This window comes from Stegodyphus dumicola, chromosome 2 (assembly GCF_044657685.1).
Source record: "Stegodyphus dumicola isolate Sdum_Otavi_A_Nest chromosome 2, ASM4465768v1".
NCBI classification, from domain to species: Eukaryota; Metazoa; Arthropoda; class Arachnida; order Araneae; family Eresidae; genus Stegodyphus; species Stegodyphus dumicola.
Genome location: NC_140769.1, coordinates 259,873,489 through 259,889,590, shown reverse-complemented (window position 1 = coordinate 259,889,590; position 16,102 = coordinate 259,873,489). Strand labels below are relative to the sequence as shown.

The 16,102-nt window shown below is 33.0% G+C and overlaps 1 protein-coding gene across 1 annotated transcript; it reads left to right on the top strand.

Annotated features, from left to right (window-relative positions):
- Window positions 1-798: 798 nt before the first annotated feature.
- On the top strand, window positions 799-15,931 carry LOC118188996 (uncharacterized). Its single transcript, XM_085812091.1, has one exon. It carries the CDS (start codon window positions 2,811-2,813, stop codon window positions 3,774-3,776), a length of 966 nt encoding a protein of 321 aa, XP_085668217.1. The 5' UTR covers window positions 799-2,810; the 3' UTR covers window positions 3,777-15,931.
- Window positions 15,932-16,102: the final 171 nt, after the last annotated feature.

The window sequence follows — 16,102 nt, the reverse complement described above, 5'->3', positions numbered from 1 at the left end:
AAAAATCGAATGAAAGGAAAATTCTTACAGTCATATAAGAGTGTCTCAAACCGTTCTTCATGTTTAGATTTCCGTACGTCGCTTAATGTCCCAATTTGGATGTCCTGATCGGCTTCCGAAAACTTGAGGATGCCAAAGCAATTTACCTTTCAACTCATAGGAATCTAAATATCAGTCTGGATTGGGTAACGCGTGGAATTTCAGAAATCCTTCAAACAGGGGCTGAGGTAAATGAGATGAGAGGACTTGGACTTGGATGCTGGTGTTTAGGCTGGCATGCAGCTAAAAGTTAGCTCTTTCCATCTCTTTAAAGATTCCTAGGAAGGGCATGACGAAATTGGAGAACCTGAGTGAAGTGTCGCAAAATAAAAGAGAAGCAACATTATCGGGGAAAGTGCAGAATCGCCGACTGCTTGGCGCGTTTTCAAGGATTGAACATACTCGGTATCCATGTACACATCGACCTATTTTCACTTGAAAAAACGCCAGAATTGCACAAAAATGGCATTGTGCACTCCCTTGTCTTTATCCATGTACACGTCGACCTATTTTCACTTAAAAAGTCAAAGAAAATTGACAAAAATCCAATTCTTCTTACTCTTGTAAAAAGTGCCAAACAAATAAGTGGGCGATTCTGCACTTTAGCCACATTCTTCTCTGTGGAAAGCAACATCTGGTAAGTAGAGCTACTAGAGACCCTTTATAGTAGCCTAAGGTCTACCAGCTACGTCACAAACAGGGGCAGCCAATGACTGCTGAGCTACTCGAATGCACAAACCTTTAGGATATTTTAGAAACCTTGGGCCAACTTATACTCAAGCCTGTCAGTGTGAAAATATTCTTTTGTGTTTTTGGTGGCCTCCGTCATATTTCTACTGACCACAAGATGGCACTACACTTCTGCTACACTTTGCGATGTTTACAATGAGCAAAAATGTATACTGCGGGAAAAAAAAAAAGTGGGAGAGTTATATATCTTCCGCTCTACTAAGCCGATTGACGAAATTCAACTTGCTTTTTCATGTCTCGAAAGCACGATTTAGGATATGCAGTAGATTTATATATAGCATTGTTCTAATATAGGTATTTTGACACAAAATGAGACTTTTTCTGAAATGATATACCGATTTTTTTTTCATATTTCGAATTTACGAATTAAATTATGAGTAAATATTAAATTTTAATAAAATTTGCCGAGAAACTTACCGAAAAATTTATCTTAGCGCAATTTTTTCAGGTTTGCGCCAAGAATAATTCACTTGGCGGAATTCGTAATTTATAGTAACCTACTTACTTTCCTTTTTTTTTTTTTTTTATTGATGCACAAGAGGAAAGGAGGTCCATCATTCATTCTTTCAAATAATACATATTCTTTGATTCTGTAACCCTACATTTCTTGTTTTAACCAATCGGAAGGCTTTGTGAATATGCTTGTGAGCGCTTGAGTGAGATCCCTTTTTCCCTCTGTCATTCCGAAACTAAGCTATAAGCAAAATATAAATATAATAAAAGTGTGACGAAATCCCTTTTCCCTCTCTCATTCCGAAACCAGGGACCGGGCTACGCTCAAAAGTGAGTGTAGACGCATGTTTCGTATATATGCTGAATATAAAATCCGTTATGAGGAGCATAACAAGTTATACGAAACAATGTACTTTATAAACTTTATAGTATAAGGTATACTACTAGTCATTTCAGGAGAAGAAATGTTTCATGCGTTTGTTCAGATACAGGTAACTCTCTGTAGTATGCAATGAATAATTTGGAAAAACAGTTATTTTAAAGACACATGTGCTCACCCACATGAAACTGAGACCATACATCTGTGTAATGTATAACAAAGCATTTTAAGAAAAGAAGTACTTACGCATTTTTACACAGGTATATTTAATAAGTAATTTGGAGTAAAAAATGCTTTAAATAAACAGATATTTATTTAAACAGGAAGAAACCTCATGTATGTGAGGTATGTAATCAATGATTTAAATGAAAGAGAAAGGTAATAAACATGTTTATTCACATAGAAGGAAAATCTTGTGTGTAACATGTGTAACAAATCCTTTAGATTCAAAAGTGTTTTAAACAATTGTATTCTTATTCACACTTGGAGAAACCATATGTGCATGTGAAAAGTAATTTAGATTAAAGGGTTATGAAAAGAAACATTTGCTTATTCATACAGGAGAAAAACCTTATGTGAGTGAGGTATGCAATAATTCCTTTAGATTCAGAAGTGCTTTAAACAGAAATTTTCTTATTCACACAGAAACCTCATGTGTGTGAAGTATGTAACAACTCATTTAGATACAAAAGTGCTTTAAACAACATATACTTATTCACACAAGAGAAAAACGCTGTGAATGTGATTTATGTAACAAGTCATTTAGAGAAAAGTGCATTTCAAACAAGGATATGCTTATTCACACTGGAGAGATATCTCTTGTGTGTGGTATGTAAATTATCATTTATAGGAAAACATAAATTAATGAAGCATATGTTTATTCGTATAAGAGAGGAATCTCGTGTGTGAGGTATGTAAACATTCCTATACATTCAGAAGTTCTATAATGAAACATGTATATTCATACAGGAGAGAAACCTCATTTGTGCAAAGTATGTAATAATCCTTTATATTGAGAAGTGTGTTAAGAAGCATTTGCTTATTCACACAGAAGAAAAACCTCATGTGTGCAAGGTTTAGATCAAAAGGTAGTTTATACACGCTTATGCTTATTCATACCGGGGAGAAACCTCATGCATGTGAGGTATGTGACAAATCATTTAGAGGAAAAAGTGGTTAAACTACAGATATGCATAGTCACATAGAAGAGAAACCTCATGCAAGTGAGGTATGTAACAAGTCATCTGGAGAAAAAATTGTTTTAAATGAACATATGCTTATTCACAAAGGAGGGAAACCTGATGTTTGTGAGGTATGTAACAAGACATTTAGAGAAAAAAGTGCTTTAAACAAACATATGCTTAATCATGCAAAAAGGAAACCTCATACCTGTGAGCAATGTAGCAAGTCATTTAGATACAAAGGTCATTTATTTGGGCATATGCTTATTCATACCGGCGAGAAACCTCATGTGTGTGAAGTATGTAACAGGTCATTTAGATTAAAACCTCATTTACTCGGGCATATGCTTATTCATACTGGGGAGAAACCTTTTGTGTGTGAGGTATGTAACAAGTCATTTAGATTAAAAAATCATTTGTTTGGGCATATGCTGATTCATGCTGGGAAGAAACCTTATATGTGTGAAGTATGTAACAAGTCATTTAGAGAAAAAAGGTCTTTAAATAAACATATGCTTATTCACACTGGAGAGAAACCTTATATGTGTGAAGTATGCAACAAGTCATTTAGAGAAAAAAGTGATTTAAACAAACATATGCTTTTTCATACAGGAGAGAAACCTTACGTGTGTGAGGTATGTAATAAGTCATCTAGAGAAAAAAGTGATTTAAACAAACATATGCTTATTCATACAGGAGAGAAACCTCATGTGTGTGAGGTATGTAACAAGTCATTTAGACTAAAAGGTGCTTTAAACCGACATATGCTTATTCACAATGAAGAGAAACCTCATGCTTGTGAGGTATGTAAAAAGTCATTTAGAGAAGAGAAAGCTTTAAATAAACATATGCTTATTCACACAGGAGAAAAACCTTATGTGTGTGATGCATGTAATAAGTCATTTAGAGAAAAAGCATCTTTAAATAAACATATGCTGATTCACACAGGTGAGAAACCTCAGGAACAGCTTTAGTATTCTTCCTTTTGGCGACAAACTTTTGTCATCACGGCAGACCCAGCTTTGACGGAAAAATGGCGGATCATCATCAAAACCCGTCAAGGATAAATATATCTGAACCAAATGACAATCCTAAAAAATAAGCTCTTGATTAGAATAGTGGGAAAAAAAAAAAAGCTATTTCTAATTTTCAATACTAAGTGCTGCTAAGACAAATTGTTGAAACACTGCTAAAAATGAATCTTATGTTATCAGTAATGAAATTTACAAAAGGTTAATAAATGTGTTTAAAGCTAGTACAGTCAAAAGTCGTTAATCCGGACTCGTCGGGACTTTGGCGATTCCGGATTCTCGATTTTTCCGGATTATAGATCATCAGTTTAAATCTCGTAAGATGGCATGCAGAAATTCTAAAATTAAAAATATGAAACTGCAATTTATGAAATAAAGAACAATTATGATCTAAAGGGTATCAAAATTTACAAAAAGAAAGCTTAATATTTATTTGTTTACTTTATTAAACATTTCCTTCAATGTAAGTTGCTTCGTTTCATGTGATAATACTTTCTCTTTAATTCTATTAAACAGACATAATTTCGTGTTCAGTTATGAAGTTCCACTGTTCAAGTCCCGTTAATTGCTGTGCCGAGAATACCGACTAACTTGTCAATCAAAATATTTTCGTTTTCACTAACCTCTCTGTCACATTCTTCATGTCTTTATCCATATTTTGCAGCAATTCCACTTTTTGTTTGTTGGACATCGAAACATACTTTCGTTTTGTAGATCCTTTGGAAGTTCCAGCATCGGAAATTCTATTTGACATAATCGAAAGTTCAAGTTTACTTTTATAAAATTGCTCTTACAGTCTGCAAAAAATAATAAGCGGGATCCAATTCGAAGATTATGGAACAACACAATCATTAACATTAACTGAAATAGATAATTAGATAATTTTAGCTTACACCGTTCGTTATACATTAAATGCGCAGGCGAAAATGTATTCTGCACTCGCGCACGTGCATATGCGCAGTAGTCAAGGTCTTATGCGCACGCGTAAAATGCCTGTGCGCATGTGCCAACGCGGCGCATGCGCAGAAAGTTTTTAGCTTTGAGGTCCGGATTATAGATCATTCCGGATTATGGGTGTCCAAATTAATGACTTTTGACTGTAGATATTAAGCATATGGATGTAAAATTAACCAGTTAAATGTGATAACAATATATAAAGCCTAGTGGAAGCAAAATGATCATGTAATAATGAGCCTTTTTCTTGACAAAGTTATCTATTTAGTTGAAAAAATTAGTACAATTAAGATCTGTCTTTGAATATCTTTCAATATTATAAAATTCCATAAAAATATAGAATCAAAAATCCACTTTTATAATTAATATCTTCATTGCATAATTTCAAAGTACTTCCGAAAGTATGATTGAAAATCCATTATCATCACATAAGTGAAATCGACAGATTTTTCTCATTTAAATAGACATTTAATTGCAGCTATGCTATCACATAAAATTTTTTATAGTAATAAAGTATATTCTGCTCTGATTTATTTATTTTATTATATATATATATGTTCATGTATTGTACAAAAAAACCAACATATTCACTTTAAATTTGACATACAGTCAAAAGTCTTTAATCCGGACTCGTCAGGACTTCGGCGATTCCGGATTATCGATTTTTCCGGATTATAGATCATCATTCAGAAGTCAAACAACAAAAATCAGCGTTAATTTACAATTTTTTTTTTTTTTTTTTTTTTTTGTTGTTGTTGTTTGACTTCTGAATTAGTATTTATTTGGCATGTTATTGTGTCTTAATTATAGATCATCAGTTTAAATCTGCTAAGATGGCATGCAGAAATTATAAAATTAAAAATATGAAACCGTAATTTATAAAATAATGAACAATTATGATCTAAAGGGTATCAAAATTTACAAAAAAAGAAGCTTAATGTTTATTTGTTTACTTTGTTAAACATTTCTTTCAACGCGCGCATGCGTAAAGCATACATTACGCATAGCCGAAATTAGAAAATTGCAACCAGAAAACTATTTGATTTGTATTCGTGATATTTATAATGACGAGGAATTTGATTTAAATCATATCAAAGACGGAGTACATCGAGATGAAATGCTACATTTAGTAAGGAATTATAAGCCGAGTAAAATAAAAACATCTGCTCTGAAGATAACGATAGTGCTGACAGATCAACTTCGAGTTCATTGCGCTCCGCGATGTCCCCCCCCCCCCCGCGCAGAGCAGCGTGAAATTGATAAACAGATTTCGGAACGGTTAGATAAACAAAGGATATGCCTTTATCCATTTTTTGTAGCAATTCCACTTTTTGTTTGATGGACATCGAAACATACTTTCGTTTCGTAAATCTATGGTGATTTCCTGTTATGTTTTACCACCAATCCTCGAGTTCCATATCACAGATTATGTTCCTACTGCATTGATATAAATATTAACAAGACATAGCGCACAATAAAAATTAAGCTTTATTTTGGAACTTCGTGCACGCTGCCCAACAGCCTGCCTGTTTCACTCAGCTTGCTACTCGTAAGAAACTTCTCCTCTAGGGTTGCCACACTTATCGGAGGGCGCAAGGCGCGCTCCTTATCGCCATCACCACAGAGTTTCCCTTGTTTTGCTATTTTTAAGCGATCTGGAGCTAACCGACGAGGTTTTGCAACCACAGGTGGACCTTTAGTTATGATATAATGAACGGTGTTATGTTTAACAGGTTGGTTAGGATCTGGTAATCTAGTAATTGAAGGAAATTCTTTTAAAATTTTGTGATATGGTGTATCACTAAATACAGTTTTTACTGAATAAATGCTTCCATTTTTCACGCAACCAACGGTTTTAAAATCCGTTTTTAAATCTTTGAGACATTTATTTCTGAGATCAGGCACCAATTCAAAGAAATTGAGAAAATCTGCTCCAAGAATGGGTGTACTAACATTTGCTATAAGAAAAGTCCATGTAAACTGTCGTCTTAATTTGAAATCCAAAGAAAGTGTTTTTTGACCATAAACATGAATAGTAGAAGAATTAGCAGCGAAAAGTGTTTGTTGGGACGAATTCCGTTTTTGAGAATTATTTGCTGGAAGTAAGGACACATCAGAGCCGGTATCGACCAAGAATGAAAGGTTTGTTCTACGGTCACGAATGAACAGGCGACGTGAAACTTGAGGCAAAGAATAAGTCGCCTCTATTCTTTGCTGGTTTCGTTTCCCTGCCATGAACAAGGTTTTGTACATTTGTCATCTCTACACTTTTTTCCAAAACGTCTATGATATCAGCAAACAGAATAATCTCTTCTTTTGGAATTGCTTCTTTCCTTATTGCGATCTCTGCGATTTAGCGAGCGACCACGAGAAAGAGAAATGCGATCAATACGTTTGTTTAATTTTTCTATTTGCTTAAATAATTTATCCTCAAGAGACTGATCGACTGTGCGAGAAACGGCACAAGTCACTGGGGTTGGATTTACTTCTAAAATTCTGTCGGCAATTTCTGCAGCTTTATCTACAGTTAAATTGGAAACCGCTGCCAAAATAGACTGAACAGTCGAAGGCAAACGTTGAAGGAATAATTCTAACATTAAGTTATCAGGAACATTTAAAGATTCTGCTCGACGTTTCATATTTCTAAGCAAATCGGAAGGTTTTCGAGAACCTAATTCCTCTCCAGATAATAATTGGCGAATTTCTTGCTGAGAAGATTCTCCCAAACGATTTATTAACTCAGTTTTAAGCTTTGCATATGGATCAATAGGGTCTGGTTTCATAAGTAAATCCCGTACTATTGATGCAATATCTGGAGGAAGATGAGCAACTACATAATTATATTTAGTAATGGATTCTGTGATAGGTTTGGGGGTGGCAAGAGCAAAGGTACTTTCACACATAATAAACCATAAAGATGGGTATGATTGGTTATAAACCGGAATTTGGACGGCATAAACATCAGACATTGTGCAAGGTTTTTAAGCCAAAATAAAAGCAAAAATTAAACTAAAGAAAATGGAATTAAATGATAAGTAGAAAACAGAATTATAAAATGATCTATAATTACTACTCATCTGTGATTCGGAGGATGAAAACCGATGTAATCCATTACTTCTGGTTTTGAGATCTGAGTGATGGCTTGTAGTCAAAACCGAAAGTGCTTGAGAACTGTTCATACGATTTAACACAGTCCGGGTTACCATTATGGTGATTTCCTGTTATGTTTTACCACCAATCCTCGAGTTCCATATCACAGATTATGTTCCCACTGCATTGATATAAATATGAACAAGACGTAGTGCACAATAAAAATTAAGCTTTATTTCGGAACTTCGCGCACACTGCCCGACAGCCTGCCTGTTTCACTCTGCTCGCTACTCGTAAGAAACTTCTCCTCTAGGGTTGCCACACTTATCGGAGGGCGCAAGGCCATGACCACAAATCCTTTGGGAGCTCCAGCGTCGGAAATTCTATTTGACATAATCGAAAGTTCTAGCTTACTTTTATAAAATTGCTCTTACAGTCTGCAAAAAATAATAAGCCGGATCCAATTTGAAGATTAAGGAACAACGCAATCATCAACATTAACCGAAATAGATAATTAGAAAATTTTAGCTTATACTGTCCATTATACATTAAACACGCACGCAAAAACGTATTCTGCGCTTGCGCACATGCATATGCGCCATCGTAAAGGACTTGCGCGCACGCGTAAATGCCTATGCGCATTCGTGAATGCCACGCATGCACAGAAAGATTTTAGCTTTGAGGTCCGGATTATAGATCATTCCGGATTATGGGTGTCCGAATTAACGACTTTTGACTGTATTAATTTTTATTAAGACTTTCTTTCTTGCTTCTCAAAACTGAACTTTCTTGCATGTAATTCATAACAATAACCTAGGAAGATATTATTATTCGCTACTTTGCAACTGATCAGCAACCAAACAGTAAAGCGACTGAAGTCTGGTAGTTTGATTATCCAAGCAAATGGGTTAGTTTTATGAGGGTTTTCATGGTATTCCCAATATGTAATGTGGATTCAGACGAGTTCCTCTCAGAATGTCCTCCTTGAAGGCATCCTTTCTCTTAGGCACATATCTCTCGCATGCTTTGCAATAATTTAAACAAACCAAATCCAACTGATGTATGCTGCTAAAATGATGCAACTGCTTTATTTAAAGTCCACATTTAATAATATTATAAAAACTGCAAATATGATCAAAAGTAAATCATTTTAAATGCATATATTTATATGAATTGCATATATTTATTATATGAATATTTAAAATGTCTATTTCATCATTAATTATTATTAATATATTTATGGACAACATTTCTTTTTTGATTTTACTGTTCAATTTATCTTTTGATTTTAATTTCACTTTTAATCAGAGAAGTCATCCGAAATTTAATCACAATTTCACTCAATCAAATCTGACAGTGTAGTTCACAGATACAACATAAAATCTGTGTCAGATGTCAGTCACTAAGAATGCATGGATTAGGTATTTTCATGCCATCTGTTTTGTTCTGTTTGTTTGCCATCTGTGTTTTCATGCTTATAACTGCATAGAAAGGTGAAACAAATGTTGTGTCACAAGCAGTAACATTTAGATGTTTATTCACATATAACTGAGAAGCACAGCACTGTAATTGTTAAAGACAGTATCTTAAATTTTAAAACGCTTTGTTGCATGTAATGTGAAATTAATTACTTTATCATTTTAAGAATAAGAAGAGTTTATATGTTTATTTAATTCAATATGCAAAGCATGTGAGGGCTAGCTGAAAAGGCATGCTTTTGTGAATATTTTCTAGGGTAAATAGGCTCATATTTAAGGAAAACCACAAAAATACTCACACACAATGGTAAGAGATAAGGTGGCTCAATCCCTTTGTTAAATCTGCCTCTAATTTTCAAAATTATTGTTTTTTTTTTCCTTTCTTTCTTTCTTTTTTTTTTTGTGTGTGTGTGTGTGTGTGTGTGTTAGCCGATTTATTTTTTCAAAGAAAAACATGTTACTCACTGAACTTTGTATGTTAGTGTTAACTTTTAACTTGATGAACAATATTTCACTGACAAGAAGAGATGTTATAGATTTAACGTCAATATCCTTAAATGAAAAACTTTAAGAAAATTTAATCCTAAACCTTATGTAAAAGTTTTTTGAAAAGCCATCATTCAGCATAGATCCTCCAAGATCAACTGATTTGAGAGAAAAAGATAATGTGGAGTAGCTTGGGTCACATAAATTTATTTGATGTTTTATGTAATTTCTGTAATATTATGTAATGCTTATAATTTTATAAACTTAATTTTTTAATGCTTTTAAGATATTTGCTTGTTTATTCAAATTATTTATATTTTCTCTTTTTCTAAGAAGTGAGACATTTAGCTAGACTCTGATGCTCTTTTTTCATAAGATAAAATATGAGCCCTTCGTTAAATTTAAATTGCAGCTTAAACAGCAAGCCCATTTACCGAATTTGAACCTGGAACTGAATTATTAGGTATCATTCCATTAATTCATCTTATCGATTTGAATACAGTGAGTTGGAGAAAAAGGGAAATATCTTTCGTAAATATAAAAGCAACAATAAACACATTTATAAATACAGTACAAAGTCTTTAATCAGAACGTCCATAATCCGGAATGATCTATGATCTGGACCTCAAAGCTACAAACTTTCTGCGCATGTGTAGCATTTACGCATTCGCATAATACCTTTATGCATGTGCATAATTCGTTTACGTATGCACGTTTAATGTATAATGGACAGTATAAGCTAGGCTAAAATTATCTAATTATCTATTTCAGTTAATGTTGCAGATTGTGTTGTTCCTTAATCTTCTAATTGGATCCGGCTTATTATTTTTTGCAGATTGTTAGAGCAATTTTATAAAAAGTAAGCTTGAACTTTCGATTATGTCAAAAAGATTTTCCGATTCTGGAGCTGCCAAAGGATCTACAAAATGAAAGCATGTTTCGATGTCCATCAAACAAAAAGTGGAATTGCTGCAAAAAATGGATAAAGGCATGAAGAAAGTGACAGAGAGGTTCGTGAAGAGGAAAAAATTTCGATTGACAAGTTAGTCGGTATTCTCGGCACAGCAATTACAGGATTTGAACAGCGGAACTTGTAACTGAACAAGAAATTATGTTTATAGAATAGATCATAATTGCTCTTTATTTCATAAATTATAGTTTCATATTTTTAATTTTATAATTTCTGCATGCCATCTTTACCAGATTTAAATGGATGATCTATAATCCGGAAAAACCCCTAATTCGGAATCGCCGAAGTCCCGACGAGTCCGGATTAAAGACTTTGTACTGTAATAAGATTATTAAGATCCTTAAGAAAATTTGGAACAGTTATAAAAGTTTTCAAGGTGAAAACATGATTGATTTTGTTATAAATCACATGGTTTTGAGTATGCTCCTGTCAGATTGTTAGAAGCTTGGTGACCATTCTCCTGCTTTGAACAAATCTTAATAGATAGAAGATATAACATGTGAGTACAGAATCTGAAAGAAAGGCAAGATTAGATTAAGTTATTTGAATATAGTTAAGCACTTTGATTATCAGCCTGAGGAAGGATGCCTTTATGAAGGTTTTTATAGGTGAAACTGACTCGTATTCACAAAACACATGCGAAAAATCACAAAAACAAAACAAAAAAAAAAAAAAAAAAAAACCCTGTACAGCCAGCTTGTTTACCAAGATCAGAACCGAGATTGAACTCCAGTATTTAGCAGTCTTAACCACTTGTAGGAGAAATCTAAAGAAAATGCTTGTAATATCATGTAATCAAAAGTTAGCTACATTTTGTATGGCAGAATTATTTTCTGAAATGCCGAGGCAGGAAATACTTAATCTGTTTTCTTTTATAAGTGCTTAGTCATGGTATTATTCATTACATGTATTGTCTATAATTCACATAGAATATTAACATTTCTATTACAAGTGTCTTTTTTCATTTTTAAGTTTTAACTGCTGTGAGAGATCTGAGAGACCCCTGAGGATTTTCTAACCGTTGTTTCCACCCCTAAAAAAAGAGAATGGTCCCTGTTCTTCCTCCTACCTTCCCAAACCCATTCTACAAGGTCACATATTCAGTTTCACACTTCTAGCTTCAGTTGTCATGTTTTTTATAAGAAGACTGATTCAAAGCAACATTTGCTTATATAGTATGTATAAGAAGTTTTTATAATGAAAGGAGAATTTAAAGTAATACAGTCAAAAGTCGTTAATCAGGACTCGTCGGGACTTTTGCGATTCTGGATTATAGATGTATATAAATCTGGTAAGATTTAAAGTGATGCATGCAGAAATTACAAAATTAAAAATATGAAACCGTAATTTATGAAATAAAGAACAATTATGATCTAAAGGGTATCAAAATTTACAAAAAGAAAAAGTTTAATATTTATTTGTTTACTTTATTAAACATTTCTTTCAATGTAAGTTATTTAAGTTGCTTCATTTCATGTGACAATACTTTCTCTTTAATTCTATTAAACAGACATAATTTCTTGTTTAGTTACAAAGTTCCGCTGTTCAAGTCCTATAATTGCTGTGTTGAGAATACCGACTAATTTGTCAATCGAAATGTTTTCGTTTTCAATAACCTCTGGGTCACTTTCTTCACTATCGGAAGCGAGAGGAACTTGATTTAAATCATATCAAAGACGGAGTATATCGAGATGAAATACTACACTTAGTACGGAATTATAAACCAAATAAAATAAAAACATCTGCTCTGAAGATAAGGATAGTGCTGACAGATCAACTTCCAATCCACAGCGTGAAATTGATAAACAGATTTCGGATTTCAAAACATACTTTTGCTTTGTAGATACAAATTACATATTAGTAAATATATATCGGAAATTCTATTTGACATAATCTTTCTAATCTATCATAATCTAATAATGACGTTTCTGCCCTCCCCCTTTGCCGCAGAGCGGCGTGAAATTGATAAACAGATTTCGGATTTCAAAACATACTTTCGCTTTGTAGTAAATATATATCGGAAATTCTATTTGACATAATCGAAAGTTCAAGCTTACTTTTATAAAATTGCTCTAACAGTCTGCAAAAAATAATAAGCCGGATCCAATTCGAAGATTAAGGAACAACGCAATCTGCAACATTAACTGAATTAGATAACTTTAGCTTAGCGTATAACTCCGTTACACATTAAACGCGCATGCGCACAAACATATTCGCAGCTGTGAGGGTCTTATGCGCTCTCGTAAACGCGACGCATGAGCAGAAAGTTTGTGGCTTTGAGGTCCGGATTATGGGTGTCCGAATTAACGACTTTTGACTGTATAAGCCAAATAAAATAAAAACATCTGCCCTGAAGATAAGGATAGTGCTGACAGATCAACTTCCAATTCATTGCGCGTTTCTCCATGGCATTTCTCCCCCCCTGCCGCAGAGCAGCATGAAATTGATAAACAGATTTCGTATTTCAAAACATACTTTTGTTTTGTAGATCCTTTACATATTAGTAAATATATATCGGGAATTCTATTTGACATAATCGAAAGTTCAAGCTTACTTTTATAAAATTACTGTAACAGTCTGCAAAAAATAATAAGCCCGATCCAATTCGAAGATTAAGGAACAACGCAATCTGCAACATTAACTGAATTAGATAATTTTAGCTTAGCTTATACCGTCCATTATACATTAAACGTGCATGCGTAAACGTATTATGCGCTCGCGCACACGCATATTCGCAGCCGTAAACGCCTATGCACAGAAAGTTTTGTGGTCCGGATTATGGGTGTCTGAATTAACGACTTTTGACTGTATATACTTTAACTGACTTAGATGTTTTTAAACTAATTCTATTTTCCCAAATGGGTTGCTATTATGGATCGTGTATTTATTCCTCCCATATTAAATTTATGTTTTGCACAATAATTATAATTTTATTGGTGTTTTATAAACAATTGGAAAACAGGAAACAGTGAACTTTCTGACTTACTCTTTAATACTATAAATGTAGAGAATTCAATTTCTTCGTCTGCAGAAAAGTTCTTCATATAATTTGTACTTTATTGCTGAGAATGTTCAGAAAATAAGTGTCACTTAATCTAAGCTCTAGGCAGTTATGTCCAGTGTTAATGGACTAATTTCTGATAGTATGTTCAATATCAAAAGAGCTACATATGGCCATATATTATCCTGTAGCAATATTATCTCTTCATTAAATTTGATGCTGTCTGACATTATCATTTGAGTGGTGTAATCCTCAAATATTCTCTACCTTTGAAATACTGATACATAGCTTATATACTGTTTGCCTGATATGTACTTTAATGTTTCAAGTATTTTATGTTAGACTATCGGTTTCCAAGTTTAACTCTTAGACCAATCAACACTTGTATCTAAGAAAAGTTTCATTCATAAATCCTCTAGTTAAAAATAATTAGATCTTTCAACACACCATCTCTTTCTGCCATCTTATTGGCAGTAGATCTACATTTTGAGATTTTAAAATTCAAATTACTGTATTTGACGGCATATAAGAAACACTCTTTTTCCTAAATTTAAAAGTTACCTGCGTCTTATACGTGAAGGACACAGTTTTATACATGAAGGTAATTGCATTCAATAATTGTTTATTTGGCTTTTACGAAACGTGAGAACTAAAAGAAACCACGCTATTGAAACTTTTTCTCCTTGTGTGTGGCCGTCTAAATAAGGGTGCGTTTTATATGCCGTCAAATACGGTATTTTTTTTTTTTTCCTGACACATTTTCTCAGTCAGAAAGTATCTTTCTCTTACGAATCTGTGAAGCATCTGTATAATGGAGTCATACAGATGATGTACATTATTGTGTTTTAAAGACTTCGAAGAAACTATATTGAGGTGTTTCAATGAAGGTAGAAGTGTAGATACTTACAGAAGCAGGGTAGAAACATGATGTTATAGAGAATGTATATGTTCCTTCTAAACATATCTGAGTGAATAACTATACATTAACGAATTAACATAATTGGGAAATACTGGCAGTAGTGAGAATTGTAGAAAAGTAAAATAAAGGTTTAGTGGAATATGTATTTGATGAGAGAAAATATGTATATGGAATATTTCACTAAAGTTGTAGTTCAGAAATTATCTTATGACATGTACAAGGAAACTACGGATTTAAATTGTTTTTTGGGCAGTTTTAGACAGAAGAACCATTTTTCATGTGACAGTATGACATAATGAGTCAGTGGTGGAAGAAAAATGAAGTATGAAGAAAAAACGTGTTTTCATAAAAAAATTAATTTTCTTGGACTAAACTTGGATTATAACAAAGAATGTTTGCAAAATCATCACTTGCCTCAAAAGTTATGCTGCTGAGTAATTTGTATTTGACCAATAAATAAAAAATCAGATAATCAGAAGTACATAAGCTTCTATCTTTTTCCATTCACAGAATAACAGAATTCCTCCATGTATGGTATGAAAAACTGAAATTTGCCAACTTTTATTATTCCTATTTCGTTTTTATAGTGGTCTTTGGGAGTAAAAATGGCATTAGCATAATTTGAAAATGAATAAATTTTTAAAGATATTTGATATATATATTAGTCTGATTTCCTTCCAAATGTTATTTTGTGTGTGGGGGGGGGGAATTAAACATTTGCCAATGCACGTTGAGAATTCATTACATATCTGCATCACAGTTTACTCAATATATACATACAGAAGCAATTTTATATAAATTTGTATTTATTATTTTTTCTGAAAGCAATTTGCTTAAAAAAACAACACATATATATATAGGACCGAACATTGATTTTTAATAGTTACTTTCTGTTAGTCACAGTTCAACAATCGCTACTAATAATGCTTCAAACATATAATCATGATAGATATAATACATGGGCATGTATTCTACTAGGTATGAATCTAGGTAAAAGTGAAACTCCTTTGCAGTTTAGCCTTTTCATTGATCCCCATAACTGTTGTACTTTCTGGTTATAGGATTTTTCTTGCATTAGTTCAGATTGAATGTAATGAGCATATTAAATAGAGTGTTCTGATAATGTGCATTCATTAATGATATAAAGGAACAGAATTTCATTTTTTAGAGTATTCAATCTGTTAATGTTAATTTTGTTTATTATGCAAATACACGTTTGAACAAAAGTACACAATATTTTTTACATTTGTTGAAAGAAATGAATTTTTTTCATTATTAATCTAAAATTTTTGTGTAATTTCTTTTCTAATAATCATGCATCATGAATTTGGAAATTTTCTGTTTCACATTATATATTATTATGAGAGCATA